The 24,399-nt window shown below is 37.0% G+C and overlaps 1 protein-coding gene across 7 annotated transcripts in view; it reads left to right on the top strand.

Annotated features, from left to right (window-relative positions):
• The window catches only part of NFATC3 (nuclear factor of activated T cells 3), a 121,854-nt gene that overhangs the window by 29,428 nt on the left and 68,027 nt on the right, over positions 1-24,399 (top strand). For 4 of the 7 annotated variants that reach the window (XR_006409025.3, XM_026495063.4, XM_057314191.1 and 1 more), the window contains exons 2-3: positions 9,445-10,579; positions 12,579-12,741. Coding sequence is in view for 3 of the 7 variants with exons in the window: in XM_026495063.4 (XP_026350848.2) it covers positions 9,445-10,579; positions 12,579-12,741 (1,298 nt within the window). In the remaining 4 variants the exon portion in view is untranslated. Of the gene's footprint in view, positions 1-3,161; positions 3,359-9,444; positions 10,580-12,578; positions 12,742-24,399 lie in introns of those variants that run through there. The other 3 variants (XM_057314193.1, XM_048224041.2, XM_057314192.1) reach the window with 3 other exon arrangements.

Genomic DNA, 24,399 nt, shown 5'->3' on the forward strand with positions numbered 1-24,399 from the left:
GAGACAGCCAGAGAGAGAGAGGGAACACAGGGGGAGTGGGAGAGGAAGAAGCAGGCTCATAGCGGAGGAGCCTGATGTGGGGCTCGATCCGATAACGCCGGGATCACGCCCTGAGCCGAAGGCAGACGCTTAATTAACCACTGTGCCACCCAGGCGCCCCCCAAGATTTCATTCTTTTTTATGGCTGAGTAAGAGTTGTCCTTATTTTCTTTATAGTGTCTTTTGATGCACAAAAGTTAAGTTTTATGAAGTCCATTTCATCCAGTTTTTCTTTTGTTGCTCCTGCTTTTAATATCAAATCCAAGAATCTTTTGCCAAGCAGAGAAAGACAATTATCATGTGGTTTCTCTCATCTATGGAACATAAGAACTAGGAAGATCAGTAGGAGAAGAAAGGGATAAAGAAAGGGGGGGTAATCAGAAGGGGGAATGAAGCATGAGAGACTATGGACTCTGAGAAACAAACTGAGGGCTTCAGAGGGGAGGGGGATGAGGGAATGGGATAGGCTGGTGATGGGTAGTAAGGAGGGCACGTATTGCATGGTGCACTGGGTGTTATACGCAACTAATGAATCATCGAACTTTACATCAAAAAAAATTTAAAAAAAAAAGAATCTTTTGCCAAATGCAGGGTCATGGTATGTATACACCCTATGTAGTCTTCTAAGAGTTTTATGGTTTTAGCTCTTCAATTTAGGTCATCGATCTGTTTTGAGTTAATTTATGTATATGGTGTGAGGTGGAGTTCAACTTCATTCTTTGTGTGTGGTTATCCAGTTGTCCCAGCACCATTTGTTGAAGGAACTATTCTTTTTCCATTTAATCATTTTAGCATCCTTGTCAAAAATTAATTGGCCATAGGGGTGCCAGGGTGGCTCAGTCAGTTAAGGTCTGCCTTTAGCTCAGATCATGATCCCAGGGTCCTGGGATCGAGCCCGTCATTGGGTTCCCTGCTCATCAGGGACCCTGCTTCTCCCTCTCCCTCTGCCTGCCCCTCCTCCTGCTTGTGCGTCATCTCTCTCTGTCTCTGTCAAATAAGTAAAATCTTTTAAAAAAATTATTTGGCCATAGATATTTTAGGTTTATTTTTGGACGCACTTATGTTCTATTAGTCTGTATGTTTATCCTTACACCAATACCGTACTGTTTTGATTATTGTTGTTTTGTAGTAAGTTTTCAAATTGTGAATTGGGACTCTTCTTGCTTTTTCCTTTTCAATATTGTTTTGGCTGTTCTGGGCCCTTTTCAGTTCCATATAAATTTGAGGATTGGTCTTCTCATTTCTGCAGAAAAAGCCATTGAAATTTTGGCTAGATTGCATTGACTAGATTGCTTTGTGGGATATTTCAGTGTTAACAGGATTAAATCTTCCAACCCATGAACAAGGGAATTCTTACCACTTATTTAGTTTTTTAATTTTTTTCAGCAATATTTTGCAGTAATTAGTGTGCAGGTCTTCTACCTCTTTGGTTACATTTATTCTTAAGGATTATATTCTTTTGGAGGCTGATATAAATAGAATTAGTTTCTTAATTTACTTTTTGTGTTGTTCCTTGGTGTAAGGAAGCACAACTGAATTTTATGTGTTGATATTCTACCTTCCAACTTTCCTTAATTTATTAGTTCTAATTGTGTTTTGTGGATTCTATGGGATCATCTATATATAGAATCATGCCTTCTGCAAAGAGATTGTTTTACTTCTTCCTTTCCAATTTGGATACCTTTTATTTCTTTTTATTGCCTAATTGCTCTGGCTAGGACTCCCAGTACAATGCTAAATAGCAGTGGTGAAAGTGGCATCTTTGTCTTGTTCTTGGTCTTAGGGAGAACTCCAGCTTTCAGTTTTTCACCATTAAGTATGATATTAGTTATGGGGTTTTCATAAATCCCTTGATCATTTTAAGGAAGTTCCCTTCTATTCCTAGTTTGCCGGAGTTTTTTTCTTTCATCGTGAAAAAGTATTGAATTCTGTTAAGTGTTTTTCTGTGTCAGTTCAGATGATCCTCCGTTCTAGTACTATGGTAATTATTTTTCAAATGTTGAATCACCCTTGCATTCCTGACCTAAATTCCATTTGGTTTTTTAAATATGCTGTTAAATTTGGTTTGCTAGGGTGCCTGGGTGGCTCAGTCGGTTAAGTGTCTGCCTTTGGCTCAGGTCGTGATCCTGGGGTCCTGGGATCGAGTCCCGTCCGTGTCAGGCTCTCTGCTCAGTGGGGAGCCTGTGTCTCCCTTTCCTCCCTGCTCCGTGCTCTCTGTCGCTATCTCTGTCTCTCTCAAATAAATAAAATCTTTAAAAAAAATTTAGTTTGCTAGTATTTTGTTGAGGATTTTTGTGTCTGTATTCATAAGGGATATTGGTCTCTAGTATTCTTGTATCTTTGTCTTGCTTTGGTATCAGGGTAATACAGGCCTCTTAGTCTGTTCTCTAAACGTTTGGTATAATTCACCGGTGAAGCCATTTTGTTCTGGACTTTTTTTGTTGGGAGATTTTTTGGCTACTGATTGAATCTCTTTACTTGATATATGTCTGTTGAGATTTTCCTGTTTCTTCTGAGTCAGTTTTGGTAATTTATATGTTTGTAAGAATTTGCTCGTTTCTTGCAGATTGTCTAATTTGGTGGTGTACAAGTCTTCATCATATTATCATAGCATTCTTATATTTTTACCAACACCAGTTATAATACATCCTAACAGCATCCATTTAGATTGTACTAAACTATTGTTTTCTCAACTTTTTAAAAAATATTCTTGCCTGCAGTTGTTCCATGCAGACTATGCATAGAGGCTAATTCTTTAGTCACTTTAAATTTCACATTGACTCTTAAATAGTAATTGAACGTAATCTCTAACATCTTGTTAAACATCAGGAGCCGAGGAAAACTACTTGAAACCGTTTGCCTTGTTTTGTAATTGCCTATTGATGTTGTTACCAGTGTCCTCAATTTTTCAATCCACCATGTTTGCTGAAAGGTTAATACAAGTTTATTTTCTCTGAGTAAGTTTCTTCACTTGCTGCAGTCAAGCAATTTAAATAAATCACCATTAGAAGATGGTTTTCTGTGCTTGGCTAACAAGCCATTCAGAAACTTTCTTTGGTTGCAGCCTCATTTTTTTTTTTTTTTAAGATTTTATTTATTTATGTGACAGAGAGACAGCCAGTGAGAGAGGGAACACAGCAGCGGAGTGGGAGAGGAAGAAGCAGGCTCCCAGCAGAGGAGCCTGATGTGGGACTCGATCCCGAAACGCCGGGATCACGCCCTGAGCCAAAGGCAGCCGCCTAACGACTGCGCTACCCAGGCGCCCCAGCAGCCTCATTTTTATTATTTCTTTTTTGTAAAGAAATCCTGCTCTGATAAGGTATTCTGTTTTTTTCTAAATTTTATTTTATTTTCCTGTGAGTGGGGCTGTTGTGATGGATTTACGGTGGTATTGCTGATGTATAGGGTATTCTGATAGTGTAGCCATAATGTCATTGGATGGTAAACATAATACTTTGCCATTTAATTTGATAACAAACTGACCCACACTCCAGTGTGCTCTGGAAGTGTGACTTAGATTTGAAATCCACTTTTCTCTGTCCTGTTTTGATTTGATAGGTATGTACTGGTAAGTTTAAAACAGTGTTGCAGTATGTCAGTATGCAATATGTCAGTATGCAGTTTGTCAGAATGCTGTCCAGTTAGAACTGTGTCATTGCAATTTGTTAGTGGACCATGTATCAGTGGGAGGCAGTTATCTCTCACAGCTGCTCAGCTCTACCCTTGTTGTGTGAGAGTAACCATAGACCTTACATAAACACATGAGCATGGGTGTGTTCCAATAAAACTTCATTTGTGGAGACCAGAATTTGAATTTCACACCATTTTGTGCCATGTAACAGTATTACTTGATTTTTTTTTCCCCGCAATCATTTGAAACTCTTCTTAGCTTGTAGGCTATACAGAAACAGGTGGAGGCCAGGTTTGGCCCACGGGCTATATTTTGCCAACCCTTGCTCTATGGTGTCTAAGACATTTACAGATTACTGCATGCCTGTTTGTGACCTCCTAGTGGCTCAAGGAACACAGAGCAAGTAAGTCTTGAGATGGTCAAGTTTCAGAAGCACCATGAATTTGAGAGTTGTAGAGTTGGAAATCTGGACCTAGAACTATTTATTATAGAGAGATTGTAGTAGCTGCTCATATCATTTCCAGCATTTGGGAAGAAGATGAAGCAGCACGCTCCCCAATTTTGTATTCAGATCTCTACCATGCTATAAGACGTTTAAGACAACAACTTTAATAAATACATTACTATAGACTTAATAAACATCAGGGATTTACTAGGGACTAGATATGTAGCAGTCAGAATTGTTCTCAGAGATCATGTCACTCTCCTTGTAAAACTCTATTATGGTTTCCATTATCTTTAGAATAAAATTCACACTTTTTACCATGATCCTTCTAGGTTTTGCTTTTTTTTCAGTTCTCCCCCTTCTGTTGTTGTCTTTAGCAACATATTGGGCCTTTCACTTCCTCAAAGAAACCAAGGTCTTATTTGACTCTCTGCTTATACCATCCCCTTGTGTTGGAGCTATCGCCTTCTCTACCTAACTCAAACCCACACTCACCTTTTCATTGTTTGCTGGTTCCTGTTTTTCTTTCAGGTTTTAGCTTATATGCCACCTTCTCAAAAAGCCTGTCCCTGTACTCTGTATTAAGTAGGTTCCTTCTTTAGTCTCTGCAATTTCTGCCATTTCGTAGTAGTTACAATGTTTAATTTGTGTTTTTGTCAGTCTCCCCTGAGACTGTCCACTTCATGAGGGCAGGGACCATGCATGTCTTATTTACTATTTATATATTTACTTATTTACTATTTATATACCTAGCATCTGGAACAGTTCCTAGAAAATAGTAATGACATTATAAGTAGTTGTTAAATGAATGAGCACTTGGTTTCTGGGATGTCACACTTCTTTGTGTTTTCTTCCATTTCAGTGACTATCCCTTCTCCTTCCTCATTTTTCTTTGTCTCCCTGGTCCCTAAACTTTGGAATCTCCGATGCCTCGGTTGCCTTCTTTCTTCTCCATCTGCACTTACTCCCTAGTCCTCTGTTCTGGTCCTCTCTCTTTTTTTTTTTAAGATTTTTTTATTTGAGCAAGAGAGTGAGAGAGAGAGAGAGAGCGTGAGACGAGGGAGGGTCAGAGGGAGAAACAGACTCCCCGTTGAGCAGGGAGCCTGATGTGGGGCTTGATCCCAGGACTCTGGGATCATGACCTGAGCCAAAGGCAGATGCTTAATTGACTGAGCCACCCAGGCGCCCTTCTCTGTTCTGGTCTTAATAGCCTTAAATATTATCTGTACATTAATGACTCCCAAATCTATGTGGTAAACCTGAGACTTTATACAGAACTATTTACTTAGTTAGATAGAGACTTTATACAGAACTATCTACTTAGTTAGAGATACTTAGTATCTCCACTTGAAAAGCTTATTGGCATCTCACATTTTATATGTCCAAAGTAGAATTTTTGATTTCCTATCTCCCAAATTTCTCTTTCTTGTTTATTTCAGTAATTATAAATACTGTTCTTATAATAGTCCAGGCCCCAAACCTTGGTGTCATCCTTGACTCTCCTCTCTTTCCCACATCCAGTCTAAGTTCTGTCAGTTTTACCTTACAAACAAAACAAAACAAAAAAACCCAGCTCATTTCTTACTGCTTTTTCTACTTTTTCAGCTTACCACCACCCAGGTCCTATGCTTCATTATTTTGTACCTAGATTATTACAATAGTCTCTTAAATATATGTTAGGTTATTATATATCAGATTATGACACTTCTTTGCTTACAACCCTCTAGTTGTTTCTCATCTAATAATAAAAATCAGTTGTTCTAATGGTCTGTGAAGCTTTACTTTACTAAAAGCCAGTGTCCCTCCACCCCCAGCCCTTACTCTACCCTCTCACTCAGTTCTTTTCCCATTGGCCTTCTTGCTTTTTCTCATAAAATCCAAAAGTTCTGTGTCTTCAGGACTTCGCACTCACTGTTTCCTCGACCTGCAGTGTTTTTCCAATAGACTTCTGTATAGCTCAGTTCCTCTTATCCTTTTGGTATCTCCTCAGGTATTGGAGAAAATCCTTTCCTTATTGCCTTATCTAAATTAACTTTGGTCCTTCTCTCACTTCTATTCTCCTTCCCCTATTTTATTTTTCCTTATAGCAGGTTTTACTATTTGACACATTACTGGTGTTAACCTTAAAAATAAAACTGGCAGTTATTTTACCAGCAAAATGGGTTTATTTGGAATAGCAGAAAATTGTGATTTGAGGCAAGCAAGCTATGGCAAACCATAGGCAAATCTGAGCACAAAAGAATGGAAAGCTCTTTTATGGAGGAAAGTGGGGGAGTTGGGCCGTTTTAATCAAAAAGTCCATTGGCGTTAATTGGAGCTCCAAGTATAGTGACTTTTCTTTGGCTGAGTTGTGACAGTCTCTTATTGGCTGGGCTGTTGCCAGGGCAAGGAGAAAAACTTTTCCTACTCTTTCTTGGGGTGGTAAACTGGTGTTCACTTGCAGTGTTGTTCATCTCTTCTGTTTAGTCTGCAATTGAGGAAGACTTGGAGGGTGTGAGAGCTCCCCCTGCTGGCCTCCAGACTCCACTTTAAATGACATTTTCTTTCCTTTCAGGGTAGAATGGAAGCTCTATGAGGATGAGGACTTTGTTTTGTTTACTCTTGTGTTTTCAGTATCTAGGACATGCCTGTTACATAGCACCTACTCAAAAAATACTTTTTAGGGTTGCCTGGGTGGCTCAGTCGGTTAAGCGTCTATCTTTGGCTCAGGTGGTGAGCCCAGGGTCCAGTGATCTAGTCTGCATCAAGGAGCCTGCTTCTCCCTCTGCCTGCTGCTCCCCCTGCTTGTGCTCGTGTTTTCTCTCTCTCTCTCTTTGACAAATTAAATAAAATCTTTAAAAAAAATTTTTAAACGAATGATTACGTTGCTTCTGGTCTAGGACAAAATACACATACGTGGTTGAAAGTGAAGAGCACAAAGTTAGCACCCCAAAAGTGGCAAATGGGAATATAGAAATAAATTGTTTTATCAGTGACCTTGTTGAACTGATGAAATAACCAGTTCTGGAACTGCCCTACCTTTGGAAATCTTGTTATTTTGGAAAATACCCTCCCTCCCTTCAGCTACTTTCAATTGGATTTTCTGTTTTTTGCAGCCTGGAAACATTGTATTTCATACAGAACCATTTTTACTCCTAAATTACATTAAAATTAAAAATAACATCCTGGTTGGAGAAACTAAACTGATACTGTTGTCCTTCCCATGTTGCATGGGAACATGGGAATTGTTATGCTATGCTTACCACAAGTTTATTTTTAAAAGCTTTTTCCTCTAGCTTTTGTCACTGTCAAATATGGGTTTTCTTCTTTGGAGCTCTACTTACCTTGATTCAGTAAGTGGAGTGAGAGAGTGGAGTGAGTGGTGTACTTAAAAAGGTGTTAGAATTTATTAAATACTTCAAAGTTAAAAAAATAATAAAGTATAATATAACATACCCATCTTAAATTTTAAAAAGGGAAAGACAAGGTAATTAACATGTAGTGAGTTCTTGCTAAATATTAATCATTATATTAGATTGCTTGTTTTAAAATGGTGTGTGTTTCAGTTGATACCTTGCTTACGTCTGACAGTTTTATGGAAAAAACTGCCTCAGAAAACTGAGGTTAAAGCCAGTTAAATAACTTGTCCAAGTTTGCACAGCTATGGAATGCCAGAGCCAGTGTTTAAACGTAGGGTTTTTTGTTTGTTTTAATACATGTAAAAACTCTTTACTGAATGTGGTCACTAACCATAGATCATCTTTAAAGTTCCAAAATCTAGGACTTATGGAGATAGTTGAATTATGAGATGCTGGTTAATGGCAGCCCCCTTAGGAGTCTAAAGATCTGTCATTTCCCAGGGGTACTAATGTAATGAAATAATGTGGTCTTGTTGAGTACTTTTGAGAAGAGGCTAAAGGTTTGTGCTTCTCTGTTCTACCTGTGAACAGTTTTGTCTTTGGTTTCTCAGTGATCTTGTTGGAAAAAGTGAAGGTGTTAACCAGCATCTGGTGCTAGTGCTTCAGACTTCTGTCTCTGTGAAAAGGATAATAATCACTCCATTCTAAAAGTAAAGTTGCAAAATACCCTTATTGCTGCATATACTCTCAGTAGGTAATTTGGCAGGACTTGTTTAGTGTTAAATATTCCAGCCAGCAAAGGTTGCATTTTAAAAGCTCTGCCCTTATGGAGTTTACTTTAACAAGCAGTAATAGGTTATAAGCTCTAGTGAGTTATTTTCTAGTTGAGGTAAAGGATCGAGTGGGGTCATGTGGCTCTTCTAACCTGGTCTACTAGGTGCAAAGATCTGAATTCTGGATGGTATGATGTTGCAGGAGAAAGCTGCTATTCTTAATCATAAAAATTTCTTGGGGCGCCTGGGTGGCTCAGTTGCCTTAGCATCTGACTTCGGTTTAGGTTGTGATCTTAGGATCCTGGGATTGAGCCCTGCAGGTTCAGTGCTCAGTGGGGAATCTGTTTAAGAGTCTCCCTCTCCCTTTGCCCCTTTTCCTATTCATGCACTGATATGCGCGCTCTCTCTAAAATTAAAAAAAAAAATTATTTAACAGAAAGTTCTGGTACTACTACACAGAAACTGAGGCCTTGGAGAGGTTAAATCATATGCCTAAGAGCTCACATTTAATGGCAAAGGTAAACTAGAATCTAGGTCTCCTGAATTGAGTCTGTAATTCTTCTCATTAATAAACTTAGTGTGTGTGCTTATTAACTAAAAACATTTCAAAGGCTCTGTTCTATCGTTTATTCCATTTTAACTTGCAGACCCCAGATGAGGCTGAATTTATAGGATTTTATCATTTTATAATTCTGTGAATTTTTTTTAGAACTATGGATATGATTATTTCTTTAATAGAAGCATTTATTTTCAGATTTTTAAAATTTTCATTTTAGAAAATGTGGAAATAAGGGGGAAATTACACATATAATTACAAATATAAATACGTAACAATAACATAGTATCTGCAGAAATAACCAGATACATTTTTTTAAGAAAACACACGTTGGGGCGCCTGGCTGGCTCATTCAGTAGAGTCTGCAGCTCTTGATCTCAGGGCTGTGAGTTGAAGTCCCATGTTGGGTGTAGAGATTACTTTAAACATTTTTTTTTAAAAACCCACATTGTCGGTGTTGGCAGAGAAGGGATTTGAATATAAACAAAACACACACACCACTCTTCAGTGGAGCTAATGATATACATTTTATGTCCAACTTTTTTCTCTCAAGATTATTATTTACTTTCTCATCTAGTAATTTATACATCTAAATTTTCTAATTTCTTGTTTTGTTGATTTTTTTTTCTTTTTTCTTTCCTTTTTTTTTCTTTCCCCCATAGATCTTGAGCCAGACGACTGTGCATCCATTTACATCTTTAATGTAGATCCACCTCCATCTACTTTAAACTCACCACTTTGCTTACCACATCATGGATTACCGTCTCACTCTTCTGTTTTGTCACCATCGTTTCAGCTCCAAGGTCACAAAAACTATGAAGGAACTTGTGAGATTCCTGAATCTAAATACAGCCCATTAGGTGGTCCCAAACCTTTTGAGTGCCCAAGTATTCAAATTACATCCATCTCTCCTAACTGTCATCAAGAAGTAGATGCTCATGAAGAGGACCTACACATAAATGACTCAGAAAGGGAATATTTGGAAAGGCCTTCTAGAGATCATCTCTATCTTCCTCTTGAGCCATCCTACCGGGAGTCTTCCCTTAGTCCTAGTCCTGCCAGCAGTATATCTTCTAGGAGCTGGTTCTCAGATGCATCTTCTTGTGAATCTCTTTCACACATTTATGATGATGTGGATTCGGAGTTGAATGAAGCTGCCGCCCGATTTACTCTCGGATCCCCTCTGACTTCTCCTGGTGGCTCGCCAGGAGGCTGCCCTGGAGAAGAGTCCTGGCATCAACAATATGGACTTGGACACTCCTTGTCACCCAGGCAATCTCCTTGCCACTCTCCTAGATCTAGTGTCACTGATGAGAATTGGCTGAGCCCCAGGCCAGCCTCAGGGCCCTCATCAAGGCCTACTTCCCCGTGTGGGAAACGACGGCACTCCAGTGCTGAGGTTTGTTATGCTGGGTCCCTTTCACCCCATCACTCACCTGTTCCTTCTCCTGGTCACTCCCCAAGGGGAAGTATAACAGAGGATACCTGGCTTAATGCTTCTGTCCAGGGTGGATCAGGCCTTGGCCCTGCACTTTTTCCATTTCAGTACTGTGTAGAGACTGATATCCCTCTGAAAACAAGGAAGACTTCTGAAGATCAAGCTACTGTACTACCAGGAAAATTAGAGCTCTGTTCAGATGACCAAGGGAATTTATCACCATCCCGGGAAACTTCAATAGATGATGGCCTTGGATCTCAGTATCCTTTAAAGAAAGATTCATCTGGTGACCAATTTCTTTCCGTTCCTTCACCTTTTACGTGGAGCAAACCAAAGCCTGGCCACACCCCAATATTTCGGTGAGTTGATGGAAATGGCTGCTGGTCATTTTTCATGCTTATGGGTTATTGGCGGCATGTGACTACATTATCTATATGAAGTGGTTTGACCATTCCCCTCCCCCTCCTTTTTTCAGTGTCTTTTGTACAAATTAATTAAAGTCTGCATGTATTTTCCATTGAGTCTTAAAAGGGCCTTTAGATAGGCTGGACTTAGCATTTTAAAAGCATATAGGTAGTGAATTGTAAATAATAGTAAATTACATTTAAGAATCCCTAGAAAGAATTTTCTTACCTAAAAAAGTTTCTTGTAAAAGGTTGATTATAGTATATGTTAAATTACTAATAAAACTAATTGTGAGTAAGCTTTTTATATTTTTAAGAGCTTATTGTACAAATGAAATTTGTATATTATGGCAAGCGTTTTTCACAATTTTTTGTTTTTTGACTTTATAAATTTGACTTTTTTATTAGTGTAGAGGAATTATACATTTTATGTATTCAAATCTGTATTCTGTATGGCTTTTGGATTTTGTGTTATATTTGAAAGCCTTACCCCAGTCTAAAATAATTAAAAATAAACAAAAATCTAACTTGTGCATTTCTAATAAAATTTTTATTTACATATTAGTTTTATAATATATGTATATAATATATAGTATTTGTGTGTGTGTGTATATGTGTGTGTGTGTATATATATATATGTATATGTATATTTGAATCTTGAATCTAGCTAAGGACTGGAGTAGAGATCAGTATATAACAACTTTATTTTCCAAATGACTGATCAGTTACCACAATCCTATTTTATAGAATCAATCTGGTCTGTAATTGATTAGAAAAGACAGCTTTTATCATGCACATGGTAGAGTTGGGTTTGTTTACTTTTTTTTTTAATGCTTTTTCATTGGTATGAATGTTTATTTCTGGATGCAGATCTTTAGAAAAACAAAATGTGGAATTATGGTATTGAAGACACCTTTGAGCCTATCATGCATGCTGCTTCTGAAAATTATCTTAATCTTTTTAGGGGTTTGCTTAAGTCTGTGGAACAGTGTGGAAACTAGCTAAGAGTTGAAATTGAGTTGTTTTAGACTAATAAAAATTAATACCTTTGCATTTCATAGTAGTTAGTAAAGCTGAGCTGGGGACATTCAAAGAAATGAATGATAGGAATGATAACATTTCAGAGGTGGAAGAGACCTTAAAAGTCCAATTTCACCAGTCACTAAGAAGATATTTTTAATATAAATCATTGTAGCTTTGGGTCCTTTAATATTTGACCTATAGATATATAAGTTATTTCTTTTTTAAATCCCACATTTTCAGTGTTAATATATCTGAATTAATCTGTATCCCTTTAAGCTGTTTAAATTATCTTACTGATCAACTGACATTTTCTCTAAAATTGACATTTAGAGTGCTGCAGTGATAGGCCTTATATTTTTTCAGCCAGGTGTGTAGTGAAATTAAATTTGTGCTTCAAATTGCAATATACTGCCAACTATAAGCAGTATTTCAGTGAGACAGGGAAAAGAGCAATAGGGAGGAAGTGGGGAAGCAACATGTATAACAGACGAACTTCCGTAGCTAAACACCAGGGAGGGAGACATATGTGCTGAGATACAGGGATGTTTGGATCCTTAGAGAGACACTGATACACATACACACAGATGGACATCTTTGCTTAAAAAATTAAATTATTCTTTTGTTTTTATAATTATGTACACATAGTTGAGAATCAGTTATAGTTTTATGGAATGTTAGAATTTGTCCTTTAAAAAAAAATAGGAAGCCAAGAAGTAGTTGAAATTGATTTTATTCTTCAGGTTAAAGAATTATTTATTAAGTACAAACATATTCAGTGTTATAGCTTATTAAGTGAAGTTTTCTTTTGCAATACTTTGCTTCAGAGATCATAGGAAGAAAGAAATGTTGGTTGCTAGCAAAGAAATGATTTGGATCATTGCTTGGCAATAATAGCATGGTGAAATGCATTTTTTGTGTGTTTTGTTTATAGCACATCTTCATTACCTCCACTAGACTGGCCTTTACCAACTCATTTTGGACAATGTGAACTGAAAATAGAAGTGCAACCTAAAACTCATCATCGAGCCCATTATGAAACTGAAGGTAGTCGAGGAGCAGTAAAAGCATCTACTGGGGGACATCCTGTTGTAAAGGTATGAGTTGGGGCTTTTGGAGATATCATACATCTGTTGATGATATAGTCTACTCATTTAGGTACTACTGAGCTCAAAGAGAGAAAACTCAAAGCTTGAAACCCTCTGTTGAGGTTTTGTGTTCTTGTTGATATGGCAGCGCTTCTGCATTGAGGGTTTTTTGTTTTTTGTTTTTATTTTGTTTTGTTTTATTTTCTATACTGAAAAACAGTCTTTTAATCGATTGTGGACTGCCTCTCCAGCTGGGGAACTCTGGGGAAAGAGTATAGTGGTCAAACAGTTGTTTTTCTCTTAAAAGAAAAAACTAAACCACAACTGTATTATGCTTATAAGTATAATATGTGCTCATTTAAAATCCAAGTAATACCAAAAAAGTAGAATAAAGCAATAAATTACCCCAAATCTAAACCCCTCAGAAAGGGGTGCTTGGGTATTTCAGTTGGTTAAGTGTCTGCCTTCAGCTCAGGTCATGATCCTGGGGTCCTGGGATTGAGCCCCACATCAGGCTCCTTGCTCAGTGGAGCCTGCTTCTCCCTCTGCCTGCCACTCTCCCTGCTTGTGCTCTCTCTCTGTCAAATAAATAAATAAAATATTTTTTAAGAAAATAATAAACCCCTCAAAAATAAGTGGTTGTTAATGTTTGATTAACATTTCAGATAATTCTCTGTGTATATTTAGTGAAAGACTGAATGGATGGCTAAAAAATAGAATAAATTTTTTAAAGATAAGATTATACTGAACATCTTTGTGATTAAAATATTTAATTTATTTTTATCTGAATTTATTAGAAGAAAAAAATTAATGTGAAATCATAAAAATTATGTAATATTGAGTGTGTGGAATATATTTAATATGTAAGTCTTGAATCATAACAGTTGAATATTAACTTTAATTTTATTTGAATGAAACATTTTAAAAATGAAGCAGAGGTAAAGCTAAGAACTACTGAATCTTAGATAGTGTCATTCATGCTCAGAGGTCCTAAAAAGATCTAAGGTCAAAGATAATAAATAAATTATTGAAAAACTGAATCATCGTTTAATAGTTTGAATTGACTCCCTGCTTGAAAGGTGAGGTGATTGTCTATCTTAAACTTCTCCTGCTCTACCCTCTACCTCCTGAATTTTGTTGCTTATATTATTTTTTCCTGCTGATGTACAGCCATATTCCCACCCTTATACCGGGCCATCCCCCATTGTTTAGCTTTAGTCCTGTATCAAATTGAATTCAATAATTACTACTGATTTTTACTTATTTTACTGTTAAGTGTTTTTGTTTGTTTAAGGAGGGCTTTGGATTCTACATTTCTTGGGTTCTTTCATGTTTGAGAATGTTTGTTGCCTTAAATACTCAAACATCAGAATGGCTGTGTATAATAATATTGAGTCACTCATTTTCTCTGTCAGAACTTGTCTTAATGGCATTGTGTATTGTGGAGAAATTAATTATATCTGAAGTGAATTTGAACAAATACATTTTATGAACTATCATTTTCTACGTCTAAACAGTATTTCATAGTTCTTAACAAACAAAGCTTTACATTTTAGGGGGGTTTTAAAATAACTTGTAGTAGGAAATGTCAGTTACAGAAGGAAATCAGGGGGAGCCTGGGTATCTCAGTTGGCTGAGTATCCAGCTCTTGGTTTTGGCTTGGCTCGTGATCTTGGGGTTGTGATATCGAGCCCACGCTTGGCGGGGAGTCTGCTTGGGATTCTCTCCCTTTCCCCCTCCTCCTGTGTGCACGTGCGTGCTCTTTCTTTCTGTCTCTCAAATAAATTAATTAATTAATCTTTGAAAGAAAGAAAGAAATCAGATTTGTGGTTACCAGTGATGGAACTGGTTGAAGGTTGTCAGAAGGTACAGACTTCCAGTTACAATATAAATAAGCACCGAGGATGTAGTATACAACATAATGACTAGTTAACTGCTATATGGTATATTTGAAAGTTGCTAAGAGTAGATTCTAAAAGTTCTTATCACAAGGAAAACCACCTTTTTTTAATCTCTCTCTCTCTCTAATTTTTTGGTAACTATATCAGGTGATGGATGTTAGCTAAATTTATCATGGTAATCAGTTCACAGTGTATATAAGTCAAGTTATTATATTGTGTATCTTAAATTTATTCAGTGCTTTGTCAGTTGTCATAGGAATTCTGACATTTGTTGGAGTCATATTTTCTTAAAAGAGAGCTTATTTCACTTAGAATAAGGAAGACGATTCTTTACTTTCATTTCCTGTATCTTTGACTTTTCTTACCAAGAAAGAAATTATTTACAAGTGCTTAAATGAACAAATATTTTTTGAGAGTCCAAGTGATTTGTTTCCACAGTATTCCTTTAGTTAAAAACTGGTTCTCTCTCGGGCGCCCAGGTGGCTTAATGGGTTAAGTGTCCCAACTCTTGATTTCGGCTCAAGTCATGGTCTCAAGGTGGTAGGATCGAGCCCTGCGTCTGACTCAAATCTCTCTTTCTTTCTCTATTTTTTCTCTGAAATAAATAAAATCTTTTAAAAAAATAAAAACTGATTCTCTGTTGGGGCTCCTGCCTGGCTTGGTGGAGCATGCAACTCCTTGTCTTGTGGTCATGAGTTTGAGTCCCACGTTGGGTGTAGAGATTACAAAAAAAAAAAAAAAAAAAAGTTCTGTGCTTAAGGGAAGACTAACACTTGGTATCATCAGTGCTTTATATTTTCCTTGTCAGTGACTTACCTTTTTTGGGAAGATTTTATTTATTTATTTGAGAGAGAGAGCACGAGTGGTGGGGAGGGGCAGAAGGAAAGGGGTAAGCAGACTCCCTGCGAGCAGGGAGCCCAACTTGGGGCTCTATCCCAGGACCCCCAAGATCATGACCTGAGCTGAAGGCAGATGCTTAACTGACTGAGCCACTGAGGAACCCCTTACCTTCTTCTTTTTTTCTTTATTCTTGCTTGAAGAATTATATCATTATACTTGAAATTACTGACTTAACCAGAGTATGTCTGGATGTTGATGGTTCTTTATCAGTCTGTCCTAGTACCAGTGATGCTCCTTTCAGTCTAAGATTCTTCTTTCATGTAAGAAAATCTTTCTATATTATGTATATGTATATATTTCCTGTTCCATTTGTTTTGTCCTTTACTTCAGGGACTCCAGTTACTATTCAGATGTTGACTAGTCTTTGTCCCCCATGTCTTTGTGTTCTTTTCTCTGGTTACTTTAATGTCTTTTCTTATCATTTATCAGGATTTTTTTTTAAAGCTCTGCTCTGATATTTTTGATATATTTGTCACTCGTGGTTTTTAATTTAGCTTTTAGATCTGCAGCTGTGTTTTGAGCTTTAATTTGCTACATTAGCTCCATTTTCCACTCATTTGATATTTTATCATTCCATTTGGTCTCATGATTTATTGAAGTTATAGTCTTAAATTTTTTAGTGTGGAACATTCAATGGCAATCAGTTTCTGGGTTTTGTGTGTGTGTGTGTGTGTGTGTGTGTGTGTGTGTTTTGTTGAGGGGGAGGTTTTGTTTTCGTTTTTTTAAGGTGGGGGGCGCAGAGGGAGAAAGAATCTTAAGCACATTCCATGCCCAGCTCAGAGCTTGATGTGGGGCTGGATCTCACAATCCGGAGATCATGACCTGAGCCAAAATCAGAGTCGGACTCTTAACTGACTTAAACCACCCAGGTGCTCTTTCATTTTTATTAAATTATTCAAATGTCTTGTATAATTTGTTCCTTTTTTAATTAAATAAAAACAAAAAATGAATACTATGATTGCCTAATTGCCATGCCTTTTATCACCCATTTTGTTTGAGAACTTTGGTCTACAGCCTGAGAAGATTGGGGAAACAGGTACAGAATTAGTTTAAGGTAGGACTTGTTGAGTTTGGCTCAAGAGAGTGAACAATATCATGTATGTGTTAGAGCCCATTCTCATTACTCCAGTATGTATCATATTTTCATGAGCTTTGCTTGTTCCCCTAGTACAGCACAGAGTCCTGGAAGATGGTAAGCACTCCTGACCTTTTCTGTCTCTGCCAAAGGCCCTGGAGCAGAATGTAGTATCTTTTATTCTTGAGGGAAAGTTTTTCCTTGACTTTTTTCAGAGCTGGCTACTTACAGTTCTGATTTACTTTGCTGTAAATTAGTTAGCATTGGTTAGCATTTTCTGTTTTATTTTCTCACTTTATTACTTTTATTCCATTAATTTACTTACTAATTCTATTTATTCTTATTACTCTTCCAGGTGGATAAAGGTATGAATTAGTTAGCAGTTCCACCACACAAATCAGAATCTTAATCTTCTGTTTTGCATTTCTCATACTGCCCCTACTACCACCACATACATATACATTTTGTTTATTTTGTTAGGTATTGGGGGAAGAAGATTGTGATACTATTGTCTTTATCCAAAAATTCTTGTTAGCACTGCATGATGAGAGCTGGTCATTTCAAATTGTTAATAAAACTGATGCCTGATTGTGTGTACTGTACCACACTTGCAGGGTTGTGTACTTTGTATGGCCACTCTTAATTTGTGTATGCCTATTTCTGAGACCTCATTTTTTCCACTAACAGAGATGGCCCTTTTCCAGCAACTGAGAAGACTTTTTGTAGATTTCTTTGCTATTCTGAGAGTTTTGTAATACTCAGGAAAGGAAGGCATCATTTGCCATTCCAGATTGGTCTGACCCATCACACATAAGAGTGGCATGTTTTGTTCTCAAGACCAAAAAAAAAAAGCCCTGATTTTGTTCTCTGTGTATTGGCTTTTTTTTTTTTTTGAACATTTTATTTCTGTGTAAGAATATATCACTAAAGTACAAGTCTTAATATGTACAGCTCAGTGAATTTTTAACATATGCACACACCTATGAAATACCACAAAGGTTAAGATATAGAATATGTTATTTTTTAAAGATTTGTTTATCTTTTTATTTGAGGGCAGAGGGAGACATAAATAGAGTCTTAAGCAGACTTGTGCTAAGTGTGGAGCCCAACGTGGGGTCAGTCCCACAATCCCGAGATTACGACCTGAGCTGAAACCAAGAGTAGGACGCCCAACTGACTGCCCACCCACGTGCCCCAATTTATAGAATATTTTAAGCACCCGGAAGTCCCTCCTAATTTGTATCCCCCAACGAAAGGTAATCTTGCTTCTGACCTCTTATCATCATAGATTTGTCTTTTTATTCTCGAATTTCATATAGATGGAATCATACAGTATGTCCTATTTTCTGTCTGGCTTCTTTTATTCAACATTATGACTGTGAGATTCATCCGTTGGGGGGGATAGTTTTCTTTTTCTTTGCTGTGTAGTATTCCATCGTATGAATTTGCTATAATTTCTTCATCTGTCATCCTATTAATAGACACTTGGTTTGTGTTCAGTTTGGGACTATTATGAATAAAGCTGCTATGTTCTTTTTTCTCTTTTTTTTGCATATCTTTGTAATTTTAATTCCAGTATAGTTAACACACAGTGTTATATTAGTTTCAGGTATACTATATGTATCTTTTGATAGACAAAAAGCCTTCACTTTTTTTAGTATATGTCCAAAAGTGGAATTGCTGGTATTTCAAAGTACCTGTACCAATTTTACTCCTAACTAGCCATATATGAAGCTGTCAGTTACTCTACATCCTCACCAATACCAATACGTGGTTGCTGATAATTTTTAACCATTCCAGTAGTATTGTAGAGGAATCATAGTGGTTTTAATTTGTGGCTTCCTGATGACCAGTGATGTTGAACATCTTTTTTTTTTTTTAAGTTTTATTTATTTATTGGAGAGAGAGAGTGAGAGAGAATGTGAGTGGGGTGAGGGGCAGAGGGAGAAGCAGACTCCCCGCTGAGAAGGAAGCCGGACAAGGAGCTCGATCCGGGGACTCTGGGATCATGACCTGTGCCGAAGGCAGATGCTTAACCAACTCAGCCACCCAGGCGCCCTTGAAAACCTTTTTATATGTTTGTTGTTTATTTGGCTGTCCTCTTCTGTGAGGTGCCTGTTCATGTCTCTTGACCAGTTTTTAAATTATCTTTTTCTTATTGATTGATTAGGAGTTTTTAATATTTTGAATAGAAGTTTTTTGTCAGATAATATGCATTGCAAATTTTAAAATTTTTTCTCATCTTTTTCTTGCTTTTTCACTTTCTTAATTGTGTGTTTTGATGAATGAAAGTTTTTAATTTTAATAAAGTCCAAATTGTTCATCTTTTTTTCATGGATAGTGCATTTGTTTTATTTACTAAGATTGACCTCTTAATAATTAATATTGATGCCTCCAGTCCATGAATATGGTCTGTCTGTTTATTAAGGTATTATTTAATTCCTCTTTGCAGTGTTTTGTAGTTTTCAAAGTAGAAATCTTTTACATCTTTTATTTCCTGTGTTCTGTGTTTTTTATGCTATTATTGTATTTTTATTTCATTTAATTTTTTGTTCCTAGAATACAGAAATGCAATCAATTTTTTTTATGTTAACTTTATATTTCTAGACCTAATAGTTTATTTTAGCTTCTTTTGGGTTTTCTAAAAAGTCAGGGTCATCTTTGAATAATGAGTTTTACTTCTTTCTAATTTTTATACCTTTTTCCCCCCAAATTTTTATTGTGGTAAAATACACATAACGTAAAATTTACCATCTTAGTTATTTTTACATGTGCAGTTTAGTGGTATTAAATACATTCATAATGTTGGACAACTTTGACCACCGTCCATCTCCATAGCTCTTTTTATCTTTTAAACTGAAATTCTGTACCCCACTTCTTCTCCCTCCAGCCCCTAGAAACCACCATTCTACTTTCTGTCTCTATGATGTTGACAGCTCTTACTACCTCATATAAATAGAATCATACGATATTCATCTTTTTGTGACAGGCTTATTTCACTTAGCATAATGTCCTCATGGTTGATCCATGTTGTAACATATATCAGAATTTCCTTCATTTTAGGGTTGCATAATATCTCATTGTATACACAACATAATATCTCATTGTATACACAATATCCCTTGTCCATTCATCCATCAATGGACATATGGGTTGCTTCTACATTTTAGTTATTGTGAATAACATTGCTATGAACATGGATGTGCAAATATCTTTTTGAGACCCTGCTTTCACTTCTTTTGGGTATATACCCAGAAGTGGAATTGCTGGATCATGTGGTAATTTCTACTTTTTTTTTTTAAGATTTTATTTATTTATTTGTCAGAAAGAGAGAGTGCACACACAAGCAAGGGGACTGGCAGGCAGAGGGAGAAGCAGGCCACCCGTTGAGCAAGGAGCCCCATGCGGGACTTGATCCGAGGACCCTGAGATCATGACCTGAACCAAAGTCAGATGCTTAAGTGACTGAGCCACCTAGGCGCCCCTGCAATTGTTTTTTTAATATCCTAGTCTTAATGTGTGTCTTCCAAAAGGGGAAAAAGAAAAATGTGGTTAATTTGTAAATGGGGAGTGCAAAATAGAAAGAAGTTGACTGTTCTTTTATTATTAAATTGGTTTGAGAAATGATTGATACTGATACATATATTTAAATGTCATATATCATGTATATGCGATATATATACATGTGTATGTATATATATGTAGTCTCATGTCTTTTTATACTTTATGGTTAGGGACTGTAGAATTATGCAGCCATAATGTTTTTGTGTTGTGGGTATAAAAAATTTCTGTAGTGCCTTTGGCATGTACAAACACAGTTGAGAAACATGCAGGTTAGTCTAAAATTAAACTAAATTGTTTACTTGTTGCCAGGAAATTAATCTGTAATAAATTTAACAGAGTGTATAATGAGTACTTAATCAGATTATTTTTCTTTTTACTACTTAGCCAAATATGGGAAAATTATCTCTTTAAGTCAATAGTTTTTATTGGCGTTCTATAGTGAAAATGTACATTTTCATCATTCATTAGGATTGAAAGAGACTTGCAGATCTTAACGTTATGAATTTGTTTTAAATGTTTTAACATATAGATTCTCAGTATCTTTTAGAATAATTTTTAAATTTTTAGAACAAATATTTAAAAGAATTTTATTTTCATATGGATATTTTTCCCAAAGTGCTAAAAGACAACATATTTGAATTGCCAAATTCAGTGGCATTTTACAGATTTGTGCTGCTGCTAATTGCAAAAATTTACTTTTTTGTAGTGCTTTGTAGTTCATAAAAGGTTTTCTCAGAGTTTATATTTAATATTCATAATAGTTCTTTGAAAAACGTAAGGCAAGTACATTGTGCAGGTGATTTAAGATTACACATGATGTAGGAGTGCCTGGGTGGCTCATTTGGTTAAGCGTCTGCCTTTGGCTCGGGTCATGATCTCAGGGTCCTGGGATCAAGCGCCACATCTGTCTTCCTGCTCAGTGGGGAGTCTGCTTCTCTCTCTTCCTCTGTCCCTCAGCCTGCTTTTGCTCTCTCTCTCAAATAAATAAATAAAATCTTAAAAAAAGAAAGATTATATATGATGTAATTGTAGAGATCTTAAACCCAGGTTTTTTCACTCTGCTGTTATGTTTTCTATTGTACCATATTGCCTCTTATTACTACAGATAAGTTATAATTTCATAGTGCTTTTCATTTTATTAACTACTTTCACATTGTCTCATTTAATTCTCCAGATAGGCCTTTTTAGATACCCTGATCTTTGATTTAAAGTCACATGCTGTTTCTACTACCTTTATAATCCCTGATAAAAATCTTAGACCTTTGTTTACCATTAATGTAGTTTAAGCTCTCTTGGATTAATCATGTTAGGCTCCCTACTATGACTACGACTTCCCAGTTCTCCGTGGTTTAGGACCCAAAAAAGGAAGTTTATTTTTTATTTTCTTAGAGATTGTCACTCATGAATTCAAGATCTGTCCATCTTGTGATGCTGTCCTCTTCAATACACGGCCTCCATGGTTCCTAGGAAAAGCAAAGGGAGTATAGAGAAGGTACATAAGATATATGAACCTGGAAATTACTACCAGTTGTTACTTCTCACAGTCCTCTGACCAGAAGTAGTCACATGTCTACTTATGTAGACAGGGACTATGAATAGTAGTCCCTGGATTGGGAGTCTTTCCTCAGCAACAGTGTGGTCTATACTATACAACATGACTCTACATAACTCTTTGGTGTCAGCATGTCTTCTCTGCCATATCCTGTATACAGTATTGATCTTTTAATTTATATTCAGGAGTTTAATAGTAGCTAAGTGACTAATAGGGTTCTGCAGCCACACTGCTTGGGTTTGAATCCTGTACTGCACTTTGGCCAAGTAACTTACTGTATGTTTGGCCAAGTGTCTTTAACTTTTCTAGATTTTTTCAAATTAAATCAGTCATTGCTTAATTTATTCATCCATCTATCCTTTCACTCACTCAGTAAATATTTTTTGATTGCTCACTACGTTATAGACAATATTGTAGATGCTGGGGATCTAGAGATAAACAAGACCAAGTCCTGCCCTCATGGGCCTTACTTACATTATACTGAGAAGAGACAATGAAAAAATAAATAAAATAATATTACAATGTTGTAATGTAATATTGAGAATTAGAATGTGATGTGATAAGAGGCTAATTATGGGGGACTTTACCTTTGGTATCTTTTTTATAAAATGAGCATAATATCATCCTACCTAAGAATTGATATGAGGATTAAATGAAACATTGCATGTACAGAACATGGCATAGTACCTTACACAGAGTAAATGCTCAGTAAATGTTGATCAATACTTTGTGAACCCTGATGAAGAATAAGTAGCAAAGTAAGAGTAAGAGAGCATATAAGTGGGGGGGTGGTTAGAATCTTAAGCAGACTGTGCTGAGCACAGACCCCAGTGCAGGGCCCGATCTCACAACCCTGAGATCACCACCTGAGCTGAAACCAAGAGTCAGTCTGGTTGCTTAACCGACTGTACCACCCAGGTGCCCCTGAAGTAAATAATCTTATTTGTTAATATGGTCTGCAACTATTTAATACATTCAAGCCAGTCTTACTATAGCTGGGGATTTGGTGGGGGGAAATCAGACATGTTTCCTAGTTCCATGAAGTTTACAGTTTGGTGAAGCTTGCAAATGAGATAATAACAGTGAAGTAGGATAAAGGTTTAATGGAGGAAATTCACATCTCCAAAAGAGCAAATAGGTGAAGGGGTTGAAATGGGCATTGATTATTTGAAGAAAGTTTGTAGCTCATTACTAAACATTAGCCAGAGAAAAGATAGATACTAAGAAAGGAAAAGTATTAAGTAGAGGGAAGAGTTTAGAACTGCACTATCCAGGGGTGCCTGGGTGGGTTAGTTGTTAAGTGTCTGCCTTCGGCTTAGGGCGTGATCCCAGAGTCCTGGGATCGAGCCCCGCATCGGGTTCCCTGATCCGCTGGGAGCCGCCTTCTTCCTCTCCCACTCCCCCTGCTTGTGTTCCCTCTCTCACTGGCTGTCTCTCTGTCAAATAAATAAATAAAAATCTTAAAAAAAAAAAAAAAAAAAAGAACTGCACTATCCAATCTAGTAGCCACTGGCCACATTTAAATTTAAATTAACCAAAATTAGAAATTGAGTCCTTTAGTTGCATTAACAGCATTTCAAGACTTGGTAGGTGTGTGGCTAATGACTATACTGTCTTCTTCTTTTTTTTTTTTTTTTTTAGGGAGGGAGGGAAGTGATGAGAGAGAGAAGAGACAGAGGGAGAGGAGGAGAGGGGGAGAGAGAATCTTAAGCAGGCTCCACGCTCAGTGCAGAGCCTGATGCAGGGCTTGATCTCACAACCCTGAGATCATGACCTAAGCCAAAATTAAAAGTCAGATGCTTAACTGACTGAGCCACCCAGAAGCCCCTACATTGTCTTTTTAACGAATGATGTTGGAGCAGTTGGACATCCATAGGACATCCGTTTATTTTCCATTCAGAAAATAAATCTGAACCTAAACTTCACATTTTACACAAGAATTGATTCCACATAGATCATGGATTTTTAAAAAAATGCAGATGTAGAAGATTTTTATTATTACTGAAAGTTCTGTTGGGCAGTTAGTTAGTTCTGTTGGTTTGATAGCTAGCAGGGAACAGGAACAGGTTGAAGATTGCAAATATAAAGGGGTAGCACAACAGAGTTCCTTTGTGGTGTTGGAAGAGTTCCTTATTCTGACTGTGATGTTGGTCACTTGAATCTGCACTTGCGATAATATTGCATAAAGCTACACATACATTTTTTTATACGGTGATAAATTTATTGAGGCACAGATATTTTGTATTTTTAAAATTTATTTAAGAGCGCACGTGTGAGTTGGGGGAAGGGGCAGAGGAAGAGGGAAAATCAGACTCCCCACTGAGCAGGGAGCCTGATGCAGGCCAATCCCAGGACCTGGAGATTGTGACCTGAGCCAAAAACAGACACTTAACCAACTGAGCGACCCAGCCACCCCAAGGCATAGATATTTTGAATCTTATCTGAAAAGTTACTGAAATTTTAAAAATGGGAATTTTGGGGGCACTTGAGTGACTTAGTCTGTTGGCATCTGACTTTTGGTTTTGGCTTGGGTCACGATCTCACGTTCATGGGATCGAGCCCTGCATCGGGCTTCACACACTGCACAGTCTGCTTGAGGTTCTCACTCTCCTTCTTTTGCCCCTCCCCCCTTGCTTGCTATCTCTCTCTCTCTCTCTCTCTGAAGTAAATAAATA

Source organism: Ursus arctos, unplaced genomic scaffold (genome assembly GCF_023065955.2).
Source record: "Ursus arctos isolate Adak ecotype North America unplaced genomic scaffold, UrsArc2.0 scaffold_19, whole genome shotgun sequence".
NCBI lineage: Eukaryota > Metazoa > Chordata > Mammalia > Carnivora > Ursidae > Ursus > Ursus arctos.